General features: G+C 47.1%; 1 protein-coding gene across 3 annotated transcripts in view; it reads left to right on the plus strand.

Moving 5' to 3' along the window:
* Positions 1-9,553: 9,553 nt before the first annotated feature.
* LIG1 (DNA ligase 1) overlaps positions 9,554-14,286 on the plus strand; it is a 31,787-nt gene continuing 27,054 nt past the window's right edge. For 2 of the 3 annotated variants that reach the window (XM_065898531.1, XM_065898533.1), the window contains exons 1-2: positions 9,554-9,570; positions 12,081-12,170. In XM_065898531.1, coding sequence (XP_065754603.1) covers positions 9,554-9,570; positions 12,081-12,170 — 107 coding nt within the window. The remainder of the gene's footprint in view (positions 9,571-12,080; positions 12,171-14,286) is intronic. The other variant, XM_065898532.1, reaches the window with a different exon arrangement.

The following is a 14,286-nucleotide window of genomic DNA, read 5'->3' on the forward strand; positions in this document are numbered from 1 at the left end:
CTGCGGAGGGGAGAGCGCGGGCAGCAGGCCGCTGGAGGGGGCGGGGCTGCGTCCGCTGGAGGTTCAGGGCCGGGTAGAAGGTAGACGAGGGCCGAAACCCTTGTACGGGACAGGGTCTGAAGAGGCCTGGAGGGGCGGGACTACCTGGAAGGGGCGTGGTTATACAGGGATGAGGGGCGGGGAAAAGGCTGTCGGTGGGCGAGGCCATCCGGAAGTTGGACGGGTCGGGGGAGGTGGGCCCACCTGGAAGGGGGTGGGGCTAGGGAAAAGTTTAACAGTGGGCGGGGCCGGGGGAAACGTTGAAGGAGAGGGGTCAGCTTTAAGGGGTGAGCCCAGGTAGATGGAGGTGAGGCCAGAGGAAATCAGTGGTAAGAGCTAGGCCTAGGCAAAGGCCTTATGAAAGGTCTCGAACCTTCTGGACGGGGGGAGCTCTGGCCTTGTGTATGCCTGATGAGGGGGCAGGGCCAAGGGAAGAGCAGTGAAGGGGCGGCTGGACAGCGAGGAGGAGGCCAAGGCCTGGGAGGGGGTGGGGCCATAGAGGAGGTTAGCTGAAAGGTCTGGGCTAATTGTTACCTGAGATGGTGGAGGGAGGGCCGGAAGAGCTTGGGGAGGGAAGAGAGAAGGATCTTGAGGCCCTTAAGTGAGGGGGTAGCTTCAAGGGTAAGGGGGAGGGTATTTGGGAGGAAGAGGGGGCGTTTGGAAAGGAGAGCTGGCATCTGAAAGCTGAGGAGAGTCAGTGAGGGGAGCTAGCAGAAAATGGGATTAAGGCCATCACTCCTTGGCCACCATCCCCTTTGCAGCCCGTTTGAATCTCTGACTTACTAGGCAGCCTGAGAAGAAGGCACGAGTAAAAGGCAAGAAGGACGTGTTAAGTAAGACCTCCTTAATTTCATCTTATCTTAGGATTCCCTGGGAGCTCGGTAGGCCTGCAGATTTTCCCCCTCCATTCCCAGGATTCTGATTCAGTAGGTCTGGGAGTGCGGTGGGTATATTTTAAACGTGAATCCCTGGCGGTTCTCAGAACTGGCACCCTTCGTTTATACTATCCGTCATCGACCAGCTGTGTGGCCCTGGACAAGGCAGTTTCAACCTCTCCTGTCTCAGCTTCCTGAGTTGTCTTTTGGGGGAATGCTGAGCTGTTTTAAACCTCAGAGCAGGAGGGAGAGTAGCATATTTACGGGAAAGGTGTAAAATATTTCACAGGGGTCGGGTGAGGATAGGGGACAGGTCAGGAAATGTGAGCTTTTACTAAATAGAAGAAATGCAGACTTGAGCCTTCTGGCCTGTCATCCTCAGACTATTCACCCCTAAACACCCTTTTACATCCCCCTTGTTACCATGGTCTCCAGGTTTGAAAGATCTTGCTTATAAACCATAAATTCTTCAGTAATGTTTTTGTTATCCCAGTTTTTAGTAATCAAAGGAGTGTGTGTGGGCCAGTGCATTCAGTGCCAGCACTGTTTTAGGTCCCGTGGCCATATCTTTGAACAAATAGACAAAATCCCTATCTTTATGGAACTTACATTTGAGACCTGCACTGCTTAAAACAGTAGCCATTAGCCACGTGTAGCTATTGAACTTTTTTTATGAGTAGGTATTACTTTTATTATTTTTTTAATTTAATTTTTATTTTATACTGGGGTATAGCTGATTTATAATATTGTGTTAGTTGCAGGTGTACAGCAAAGTGATTCAGTTATACATATATCCATTCGTTTTCAGATTCTTTTCCTATATAGATTATAACAGAATAGTGAGTAGAGTTCCCTGTGCTATACAGTAGGTCCGTGTTGACTATCTATTTTATACATAGTAGTAGCTATTGAAATTCAAGTTAATTCGAAACAAATGAAAAACTCAGTGCCTCAGTCGCACTAGCTGCCTTTCAAATGCTCCGAAGCCACATATGGCTAGAGCTCCCTTTCTGGACAATGCGGATAGAGAACAATTTCTGTCAGGCAGATAGTCCTGTTTGAAGCACTGCTCTAGAGGGTGAGACAAATTCTAATTTATAAGGTCAGGTTGTGCCATGTGCTGTGAAGAAAAAGAGGGAGGGGACAGTACAACAGGCCAGGGGTGGCGGTAGCCGGACCTGAATCATTGGTAACTCCACTGATTTTTTTTATAATAATTTAAAAAATTACATATAGTAAAATTTACTCTTTCCGGTGTATAGTTCTGTTAATTTTGAAACATTTAGAGTTATGTCACCACCACCACAATCAAGGTACAGAACCGTTCCATCACCCCTAAAAGTGATTCTGGGGCTCCCTTTAAGCCCTCCGTCTGGCCACCACTGATTCCTCTCCATTCCTGTAGTGTATCAGTAGATCACTCCTTTTTATTGCCGAGTAAGCGTAAACAAAGTTTAGAATATTCTACAATGGAATACTAGCCAGCAATTAAATGCATTGTATGATGTACCACAGTTTGTTCGTCCATTCACCCCTTGAAGGACATTTGGGTTTTTTTACAGTTTTTGGCGATTATAAACAGACCCGTTGCTGTAAACATTAGGCTACAGGTTTTTGTGTGAATGTAGGCTTTCACTGGGTAGATACCCAGAAGTGGGATTGCCGGGTCAATATGGTAAATGTATGCTTAACGGTTTGAGAAACTGCCAAACTTTTCCAAAAGTGACTGGACCATTTTGCATTCCCACCAGAAATATATGAGAGTTCCAGTTGCTCCGCATCTTCCCCAGCCCTTGGTATTGTCACTTGTTTGATAATTAAATAATAGGTATGTAGTGGACACCAAGGTTTTTGACCTGTGCAGCTGGGTGTAAAAAGCTACCAGTGCTGAGACGGAGAACATTGGTTGGAGGAGGGATAAAAGTGTGTGTATGCGTGTGTGTGTGTGTCTTTTCTAAGAGTTTGGATTTGGTCCCATTGAGTCTGAGATGTTGGTTAGAAATCCAGATGGAGATAGCAGCACAGAGAACTAGAAATATGAGTCCTTGAGTTTATAGGGGAAGTCACAGCTAGAGGTAGACATTTTGGGGTCGTCATCATCCCAGAGTATGTTTAAGCCATCAAACTGGATAAGGTCTCCAACGGAGTGGGTGTAAATAGGACAGAGAGGAGGGATTGGGCCTTGGGCACTGCAACCGTTAGAAAGTGAGTTGCTACATTTTCTGTTGCTGCTGTAACATATTACCAGGAACTGAGTGGCTTAAAACGGCACACATTTTTTTTCTCCTACAGTTTCCGAGGCCAGAAGTCTAAAATTGGTTTCCCTAAAATCGAGGCGGTGGCAGGGCTACATACCTTCTGGGGGCTTTAGGGAAAATCATTTCCTTGCTTTTTCCAGCTTTTAGAGGCCACTTGCATTCCTTGACTGGTGGCCCCTTCCTCCATCTTCAAAGCCAGCAAGGTAGCATCTCCAATCTCTGACTCTAAGCCCCTTCTTCCACTTACAAGGATCACTTGTCATCTTTTTTTTTTTTTTTTGCGGTACGCGGCCGTCTCACTGCTGCGGCCTCTCCCGTTGCGGAGCACAGGCTCCAGACGCGCAGGCTCAGTGGCCATGGCTCACGGGCCCAGCCCCTCCGCGGCATGTGGGATCTTTCCGGACCGGGGCACGAACCCGTGTCCCCTGCATCGGCAGGCGGACTCTCAACCACTGCGCCACCAGGGGAGCCCCATTTGTAAGTGATTACACTGGGCCCACCTGTATAATCCACAGTACTCTCCCCACCTCAGAACGCTTAATCACATCTGCAGTCTCTTGCCACGTAAGGTAACATATCCACAGGTCCAGGATTAGCGCGGGGACATCTTTGGGGGCACTTACTCTTCTCCCCGCAGTGGCTAAGGAAAACCCCTCACAGGAATCCAGGAAATAGTAGACACTGAGGTGAGGGTGTGGTTTGAAGGAAGAATTTCAGTGGAGCAAGGAGTCAGATGTTTCTAATGCTGCTTATGGGCCAAGATGAGGAACAAGAAATGACTTTTGGATTTAGCAGCCCAGAGGTCCTCAGTCCCCTTGATGAGCAAGGTCCAGCTGAGTGATGTGGGAAAACTTAAAGGTTCAGGCGGGGATGGGAGGAGAGACACTGGAGGTGGTGCCTTGGGACAGTTCTTTCTATGACTTCTCTGAAAAGGGGAGCAGAGAAATGGGGCGATAGCTGCTAGGAGCACGTGGGTGGGTCAAGAGAGGGATTTTTGTTTGTTTAGGTAGGAGGAGTCACAGCAGAATTGTAAACCGATAGGGATGGTCTAGTAGAGAAAAGTCGATGATGCAGGAGAGAAGGGAGAGGCGTGCTGGAGCATAGGGTTTGAGGAGGTGAGAGGGCATAAGATCTGGTGCGCAGGCCGAGGGTCTGTCTGGCCTTCAGTGAGGGCACAGCTGGGTGGTCTCAGTACCGACAGCTGGGAGTCGGAGCGCCTGCGTGCAGGCGCAGTTGCGGAGGCAGATAAAGTGGTGGGAACTTGTCTTTCTCCCAATTGCTGCCATTTCCTCCGACGAGGAGGAGAGTGGAGGCGGTGCTGGCGGCTGGAGAAGCTGGTGTGAAGTACGGTCTGGGAGAGCAGGAGGGTTGAAGGGTCTGGGGGAATGGAGAGAATTGGACCGCAGTCCGAAGGACCCGTGGGGACCAGTCCAGGTCCGTTCTGCGGGCGCAGGCACAGGGTAGGTGGAAAGTTGGCTGGAATCAGCAGCTTTGGGGTTTTGCACGGTGAGACGGAGGGCGGGAGTTAAGAGCAAGAGAGCGACGAAAGACGGTAATGGTGCACCGGAATCCACCCGAGTCAAGGCAGGAAGGGGGGACGTGATGCGGAAGGAGAGTGAAGAGGAGGATTGACTGGTTTGTAGACTTAGGGAAGGACTGGGAAACTTATGGAGTTGGGTTCCTAAAGGAAGTTGGCTGGCAACTTAGGGGTGGTGGTTGGAGAATAAATAGGCTGTTTGAGATATAAATCAGCATATAAGTGGTATTTTATTTAATGCCAGGGCCCTGAGCCCTGAGCTTCGAATCAAGAAATTGGGTTTTAGTCGAGTTCGTTAATTCGTTTGTTTGTTCGTTCCTTCCTTCATTTTTTCCAGTCTCCTTGTTGGAGTCCTGAGTCCTATTTCATCCTTATTTACTTTGCACATTTTTTTTTTTTTTTTGGCCGCTCCGGCGTGTGGGGATCTTAGTTCCCCCAGCAGGGATCGAACCCCTTGCTCCCTGCATTGTTAGCGCGGAGCATTAACCACTGGACCACCAGGGACGTCCCGTACTTTGCATATCTTTGACAGTGGGGCCTGTGAGGTTTTTCAAGAGCTGGGACTGGGTTTCCTTTCCTGTATTGTCCCAGAGACTGAAAGTCTTGGGAGCCCTGCAGTGACTTCTGCGTGAGGCTCTGTTCTTCCTTGTGTGGAAGTGAATTTAGGGGCTCCCTGGCTGGTTGGGAAGAAAAGATCTTGACTTTGACAGATAATTCATGTCCAGGATAGATTAGAACTTTCTCAAGTGAGGGACTCGTACCAATACTAGTGTTTTTTGAGGGGGAAAGGGGCTGGGTTATTCACTACCTTATTGATTTTCATGAATTCTGAGCTTTGGGCTGTATACGCAAATTATATTTTTATTCCCAATTTTAGGTTACTTTTTCGCCTTTGACTCATAAAAACTTTCAGACAGAAAAGTAGAGCAACTAGGATAATATGCCACCACCTCGATTTTACAGCTGTTAACATTTTGCTATGTTTGCACCGTCTGATTTTCTGAATAAAAAAATTTAACGTTTATTGTAGAAGTTTCAAACATACACAAAAGTAGAGAGTAGTGTCATGAATCCCTGTGTACCCATTACCCAGCCCCAGGAATTATCAAAATAGTTCATTCTTATTTCGTCTATATGCTCCTTAATTCCCCCCAAAACCCCTGAATTATTTTAAAGCAAACTTCAGGCATTTGCTGAAATATTTGAACTAGTTTACAGACATCATGACATTTTGTCCCTATTTATTTCAGCATGCTTCTTTAAGCAGTAAAGGCTTTTTCTGATTTGAGTTTCACACATTAAAAAATTAACAGAATTACTTAAGGAAACTGGAAGTGGTGTATGGGTATGACATTAAATAACACTAACGCTCATAAGGAGAAAGTTAATCCCTTTATATTCTCTTCCAGTTTGTCTTAGAAAGGCTCCGTTTGGTGCAGGGTGCCTTTCACAGCCCCCTCCAGCACTTGGCTAGTTAGCGCTTTGAACAAACAGAGAGCAGCAGGTCTGGGCTCAGAGCCTCCAGCAGCCAGTGCTTTTAACTACAACCTAATCATCTGGTTTTGTTCTTTTTATTTTTGCGGCTGTCTCCTATTTGTGGCAGGCGTTGCTGTTCTGTCTGTGGGAGTGACAGAAATGGGAGTGCAGGGTGCCTAGGATCTGGAGCCAGGTTGTCTGAATTTGGATCCCCCGTTTGCTGCTCACGAGCTCTGTGATTCAGGACAAGTGATTTAACCTTTCTGTGCCTCACTTTTCTCTTCGGTGACATGGGGATAACAGTTGGAAATGCTTGAGTGGGTGGTTGGGTAGTGTGGGGTCACATTATCGTTGGTACAGTTGTTATCTCAACAGCCCCCAGATCTAGGGCCACCTCCATCTCCCTCGATCCCAATATGGAGGGACCCCTTCCTTCCTCACCCTCAGAATGTTAGTGGTTAAGGACACGGACTCTGGAGCCAGACATCTGGCTTTGGATCCTGGCCCTGCGACTCATAAGGCTGTGTGACCTTGAGCAGGTTACTCGACCTCTCTGTGCTTCTGTCACCTCATTTGTAAAATCAGGACAATGATGAATTGTAATAGCTTTTGCATGAATTAATTCATATAAAGTTTTGAAAGAGTGCCTACCGCCCACTAAGCACCCCAGTTCATAAGAAGTTGATTCTTTCACAGAAAAAATAATTCAGTGAAAAAAAAATCCAGGGTTTCCCTAGATATGGTGGAAATTGCCAGGGTGGTATGAAGAATGTCTGAAGGTTGGGAAATAATTTTTGGAGGAGATGGGAGTGAACCAGGCACAGCCTCATGGCTCCAAAGCCCCATGTCTGTTTGGAAAGTTAAACTGAACGTAATCTGGGGACCACGGGGTGGATGCAATAAGTGTGATGAGAGAAGTACTAATTAACCACTGTGAGAGGCCAGGAGAGTGAGCTGCTCTTCCAGCAGGTGCCCCCGGGAGGCTTCCTGGCAGCCTATCACCTCAGAGCTGGGTCAAAGGGGACTGGCCCTGGGTGGGGGGGCAGGGTCTCACCAGAGGGAAGAGCCAGTGGGGGGCTGAGAAAGAGAATTAGAAAAGTTATCTGGGGCTTAGATTTACTATTTTAAAAAAAAGTCGAACAGGTAATAAATATGTATGGTTCAAAATAAAATCAGGACAGAGGTACACAGTGACCAGTTCGGCTCACAGCCCCGTCACCTTGTCGGGCCCCAGCCACTTCTGTTGCTTTCTTTTTTTTTTTTTTAGCATCTTTATTGGGGTATAATTGCTTTACAATGGTGTGTTAGTTTCTGCTTTATAACAAAGTGAATCAGTTATACATATACATATGTTCCCATATGTCTTCCCTCTTACATCTCCCTCCCTCCCACCCTCCCTGTTGCTTTCTTGGTTATCTTTCCAGAGTTTCTGATTGGCTGAAATAAGCAGTACTAACGAATATGTATATTCTTATTTTCCCTTGTCTTGCAAAATCAATAGCATATTATATCCACTGTTCTGCCTCCTTTATTATTTATTGTTATTAGTTAAAATGTTACTAGATCTAGGCCTTCTTTCTATAGCAGTAATAGTGCCTTCATTCTGTTTTGTTTTTTACTTTTTATTTTGAAATAATTAGAGACTCACAGGAAGTTGTAAAAATAGTACACCCATCTTCCCCCAGAGGTGACATCATTTTTTTTTTAGATTTATTTTTAACTTTATTTTTGGCTGCATTGGGTCTTCATTGCTGCACGCGGGCTTTCTCTAGTTGTGGCGAGCGGGGGCTACTCTTTGTTGCAGTGTGCAGGCTTCTCATTGCAGTGGCTTCTCTTGTTGTAGAGCACAGGCTCTAGGCGCACGGGCTTCAGTAGTTGTGGCTTGTGGGCTCAGTAGTTGTGATGCACGGGCTTAGTTGCTCCGTGGCATGTGGGGTCTTCCCAGACCAAGGCTCAAACCCGTGTCCCCTGAATTGGCAGGCGGATTCTTAACCACTGCACCACAGGGAAGCCCGTGACATCTTATATTAGTGTAATCCAGTATTAAAACCAGGAAATTAGCCTTGGACAGTACTGTTAGCTGGATTCTAGCCCTTGTTCTGTTTTTACATGCGCTCCTGTGTGTGTGTGACTGTCTCTGTCTATGCAGTTTAATCCCATGCAGAGATCTGTGGATGCACCACCACAATTGAGATACAGAACAGTGCCGTCTCCCCAGAGGAACTCCCTGTGCTACCTGCCCCTTCATAGCCCCCGCCCCCTGGCAATTGCTCATCTCCATGTGAGTTTTGTCCTTTGGAGAGTGTCATGTAAATGGAATCATCCAGTCCGCACCCTTTTGAGATTGGTGTGCCCCCCACGAGGGTGTTAATGGTATACCTTAGAAACAGCTCAACAGCTGATTTATTTAGCCCTGTGGGTATGATTTAATGAACTGCCATGTCTCACAGCCATTGTAGCATATTATATAATCAATGCAAAAATTTTTTTCACTAACCTGAAAATTTAGCTAAAAAAGAAACCCAAATGAACAAAACCTTTTGGTCTTCAGTATGTCATTGTATTAGACAAAAAGCAGGCTCCATACGGTAAAGGAAGCGCCTGTTCTCTGACTCAGACCCCTTTTCTTCACTAATAAATCTCACCAGCAAATCATTCTGGTCTGTAAAAACTGGAGTTTCTTCTTGATGGGGAAACTCATGTTTCTGATTTTGTGGGGGTTTTTTCTTTCTGAAAAGAAGTGTCAATGTAAATAATTGAGAAACGATCTATAATGGGAATAGAAAAAAAAGAGTTTTATTTGAGCCAAACGGAGGACTATAGTTCAGGAGACAGCCTCTCAGTTCTGAGGAACTGCTCCAGAGAAGCATGGTTTTCAGCACAGTTTTCTATCTTGTTAGAACAAAGAACGTACATCAAACACGACCGGGAGTACGTTCCTTCAAGGTTTCAAAAAGAGGAAAAAAAAAGATTAGCATGCAGACACAGTGAGTCAGTATGGCCGTGGCACCTGGGAAGGGAACCTTGTCTTTGAAGGGCTACTAGCCCGGCTGTCATAGGAAGGGAGACATTTATCCCTGTCTTCAGAGTGGACGTTCTTTATTTCTGGTAAATGCATTCTCTTCTTTAGTTGGTTAAAGCAGCTGCACGTTGTACGTTTGACAGGCCATATGATGGGCTGTTCAGTGAGTGTCAAGTTCAAGCCAGGTGATGTAGATTTCAGGGTGATTTCCCCAAACCTCAATGTGTGAAAGTTCCTGTCTTGATCCCCGCACAATCAGTATCCTCACCAAGTATTTGGATGTCTACTTCAGGAACTGCGCACTGGAGAAGAGGAGGACAGGGGAGGGGAGGATTCTGACGCCATCATGCAGAGAAGTATTATGTAAGTACCCTCCCCACACCCCTGCCACCGGCTTACATACTCCAAGTTCTCCGCTCCCCTCTCTGACTCTGCGCCTTATCGTAGAAGAACTCGGGTTAGTCTTCATGTAGGGATTTCCAGGAGTTGAGCAGTACGGAAAGTGGGAAAGGGGATTGGAAAAATAGGTAGTGTAGTAACCAGAATTTTTAGTTGCAAGGTTCAGAGACCCTGACCCCTGGTTCTCAATCAGGGACAGTTTTGTCCCCCAGGGAACAACAGACATTTTTGGTTGTCACCACCTGGGGGGAGAGGGAATTTCCCACTAGCATCTAGTGGATAGAGGCCAGGCAGGCTGCTAAACATCCTACAATGCCCCGGGTAGCCCTCCACAGCGAAGAGTGATCTGGCCTGAAAGGCCCGTAATGCCCAGCTTGAGGAACCCGGTACTCAGTCAGGCTGGCTTCAGGAAAAACAGAAAAGGAATTCTTTGGCTTGTGTAGTGGAAACTTGGCTTTTTAAAAAATTAATTAATTAATTTATTTATTTTTGGCTGTGTTGGGTCTTTGTTTCTGTGCGAGGGCTTTCTCCAGTTGTGGCGAGCGGGGACCACTCCTCATCGCGGTGCGTAGGCCTCTCACTGTCACTGCCTCTCTTGTTGCGGAGCACAGGCTCCAGACGCACAGGCTCAGTAGTTGTGGCTCACGGGCCTAGTTGCTCCGCGGCATGTGGGATCCTCCGGGACCAGTGCTTAAACCCGTGTCCCCTGCATTGGCAGGCAGATTCTCAACCACTGCGCCACCAGGGAAGCCCGAAACTTGGCTTTAATAGTCAGATGCAGTTGTCCAGACTTTCTCACTGGGACTCTGTCTCCATCGTTCAGCTCTGCTTTCTTGGATGTTGTGTCACTCTGGCAGGCTGTCTTCCTTAGGCTTTTAGTATCCTAGAGTCAGCAATCCCGGTGGAAAGAGGTGGTCTCTCTCCCAGCTGTCACAACAATGTCTAGAGTTAAGTTTCATTGGCCCACCTTGGGCCACATGCCGGTCCCTGAGCCAGCCACTGTCGTAGCCCCAGGGATGCAGGGCCTTGAGTGGCCAGGCCCAGGGCCTGTGCCCTGGTTGTGGGTGAAAGGGCAGACCCACGCGAACCATAGGGACTGAGAGAATGTGGGGGAACGGGCATCACAAGAGGAACGTGGAGAGCTATTCCCAGACGGAGGGGATGGATTCTAGACAGATCCAGACCTGGATGTCACCCACAGAGACCTGGGAGTGGGTGGCTTACACAGATTCTATGCTGCATTTTTCTCAGGTGATGAGAAATCTGGGAACAGTCTCTCCTGGGATGACAGCACTGTTGATTGCTTTCTGTCACCTTGCTTTATTTTATTTTATTTTTAAATTTTTTCCTTTTTTGGCCGTGCCGTGTGGCACGTGGGATCTTAGTTCCCTGACCAGGGATCAAACCCATGCCCCCTGCACTGGGAGCGCAGAATGTTAACCACTGGGCCATCAAGGAAGTCCCTATTTTATTTTTTAAAGATTAAGTAAACTTTTAATTTTGGAATTATTTTAGACGTACCAGGAAGTTGTAAAGTTGTACAGAGAGTCCCTGTACACCCTTCACCTGGTTTCCGTTGTTGACACTTTACATCACTGTGGTCCATTGGTCACAATAAGGAACCAACAGGGATACATTCCTTTTAACTAAGCTCCAGACTTCATTTGCATTTCACCAGTTTATCTGTTAATGTCCTTTTCTGTTCCAGGATCTGATTTGGAGCCATGTTGCATTTAGCTGTCATGCCTCTTCTGGGTGACAGTTTCTCAGGCTTTCTTTGTCATGACACCTGTAGCCTTACCCCCGGTTTGGTCTGTCCGATATTCTCATAATTAGCCTGGGGTTTTGGGCACTGAGGTGAGGTGCCCTCTCATTGCCTCATATTGGGGGCGCACGACGTCCCCAAGACATCGTAGGCAATGTTAACCTTCCTTGCTTGTCCAGGTCCCTGCGCCGTCAAGCCCCTGTTTTTCCCCTCTCAGTACTCTGCTCTCTGGGGCAAGCCACTCAGCCTCATCAGGCTCAGGGAGAGGGGAGGGCACATTTATCTTTTTCAGAGCACGTAATGCCTTTGGACATTTTATATTTACCTATTTGCTAATGTCTGCCTACCCCACTAGAGTGTCAGCCCCTCCAGGGCAGGGGCATATGTGTCTGGGTCATTGCCCTGCCCCTAGCTTCCAAGGACAGGCCTTGGCACATAGTAAGTGCATAATTAATCCCTGTGGAATGGAAATCGGGATGTGTCCTGTCTCAGGTGAGTGGCAAGTTGGGGCAGAAAAATAAGCAGAGCGTTGCCTCCTCCATCTGATAAGCCTCAGTTTTCCTTATTGGTCTAAGGGGGTTGTTTGAAGTCTTCTGTTGCGTCCTGGGACGGGGACGGGCATTGGAAGCTGTGGAACGTGGTGTGTGTTAGAGGGGTTATTGGTTCTGTTATCATTCACTTTTCCGCACCCCACCCTCTGCTCCTCCAGGTCATTTTTCCAGCCCAAGAAAGAGGGCAAAGTGAAGAAGCCAGAGAAGGAGATACCCAACAGCACCAGAGAAACAGAGTCCCCTCCAAAGTACGTTCTGGGGCTGGGATGTGGTGAATCTGTTCCTGGCTCAGAATATCTCAGGGCCGCACAGGGAAATTTTTGACTCCGGTAACTGGACAAGCCAAAGGTAGGGTCATCTTCAGGCACAGCTGGATCCAGGGCCTCAGAGTTGTCTTCAGGGCTCCGTCCCAGTGTCTTGACTTCATTCTGGAGCAGACTGCATGAGGCAGAGACCCTGCCACTGGCCGCATCTAAATAGAAGAGAACAATGTTCTTTCCTCCAGCGTCCTTGTCACAGATTCTCGGGAAGACCCTGCCCCTGGACCGGTCAGCTTTCCAAAGCATGCACTCAGGGTAGATTTAGCTCACATCCCCAGTTTGGGAGCCTGGGCAAGTAACTTCACTTCCTGTACCCCAGTTTCCTCACGGGTAGCAGGGTATCGTGATCTATATCAGGCTTTCTGTGTGGATTTGATGCATTAACACACTAACGACTTATAACAGTGCCTGGTTCATAAAAGACGCTCAGTAAGTGGTAAGAATGAGGTCATAATTTAGCAACACTCTCGACTTTTAGATCTGCCCCTTTTGTGTTTGCACAGCTATATATACACACTTATTGTGTGTGGTTTTATTTTCCGTGACATGTTTTAATGTCCTGAAAAATAGAGATCATACTGTGTATATGGTTCCTGAACTTGCTCTCCTCAGTGACAGTATGACTTAGAGATCTTTGCCACTCCTGAACACAAAGGACCCTCGGATCCCTTTTACCTTCTGCTTTGTGTTCCGTTTTATGGATGTGCTGTAGAAATTATTTAACGTCCCCCTACCGATGGGTATTTAGGTTGTTTCCACTTGTGGGCTGAAACAATCCATGCGGCAATTTAGTCTGTATGTGTGACTTCTCGGGCACACGTGCAGATTTTTTTTTCTAGCATAGATGCCCACATGTGGAATTACACATGGTAAATATTAATACATCAGCTCAGAAGTAGGTAAATAAAAATTTGAAGTGCTTCCAGTTTTACTCTCCAGAGGCACTACTATTACCAATTTGAGTTATATCCTTCCATACCTTTTTTCTACGCATAAAAACATACGTGCGCCTAATACAGTTAGTTATGACACACAGTAGGTGCTCAGTAGATAACTGCTGAATGAATAAGTGTTTCTCACACTTATATATTGGACGGCAGGGACTCTCATTTTGGTCACTGTTACATCTCAAGTAGCTGGCACATGCCTGACATACAACAGATAATAATACACATTTTAAATAGGAAAAGCAGGATTATTCTGTATGCAAGTTGCAGGTACATATGGGCAAACACGTATCTTTTACATTCATGGAATCACACTGCATAATTCATTTAGTCAACAAATATCTACTGAGAATCTACTATGTGCCGGGCACCTAGACTCTGTGGGTTTAGCAGTGAATAAAATCAACAGCAACTCCTCTCACAGATTTGACAGTCTGCTTTCTCTCCCCACAAAAAAATGTCTTAGAGCCACACACTTCATCTAAACTCACTTTATTCCCTTTAATGTTCCATGACAAGAGCATGCTGTCATTGACCTAAGTAGGGAGGTGTTTGTGTACATCTTGGTCTTTGTCCAGACCGCGAGCTTTATGAGTGCAGAAACCGGTAGGAATCAGCTGTGTTCTGAGCCCCTTAAGTGACTTCCATCAGCAGCCATATTGGTTGTATTTTGACGGCCGTGTCTGTGTTCCTCACCAGACTGGGAGTGCCTCAGAGCTGGTGTTAGGGGAGTCGTTGGGCTGCTTTACCAGTAACCAGAGTCATGGTGACTTGGTTAAAGTTAAAATTGCCTCTTTCTCACTTGAAAGATTCTGAGCTGTTTAAGCAGTTTGGGGCAGCTAGGCGACTCTGTACCACTTGGTGGTACTGGGACCCAGGTTCTTTCTCTCCCTCTCTCTCTGCTCTGTCCTGCCTTCACCTGCATTGTCAAAGGGGTCAGCAAGTCGAAGTTCTAGGGATAAGAGAGCAGTGAGGACGAGCAGTCAGGAGCAGGTTGCAAGCGTCAACATCCTATTGGTCAGAACTCATCACATGGCCATACCTGGCTGCAGGGGAGGCTGGGAAATGTAGTCCCTACCCAGGGGACTCGGGCTTAC

The sequence above is a fragment of the Phocoena phocoena genome, chromosome 20 (genome assembly GCF_963924675.1).
Source record: "Phocoena phocoena chromosome 20, mPhoPho1.1, whole genome shotgun sequence".
NCBI classification, from domain to species: Eukaryota; Metazoa; Chordata; class Mammalia; order Artiodactyla; family Phocoenidae; genus Phocoena; species Phocoena phocoena.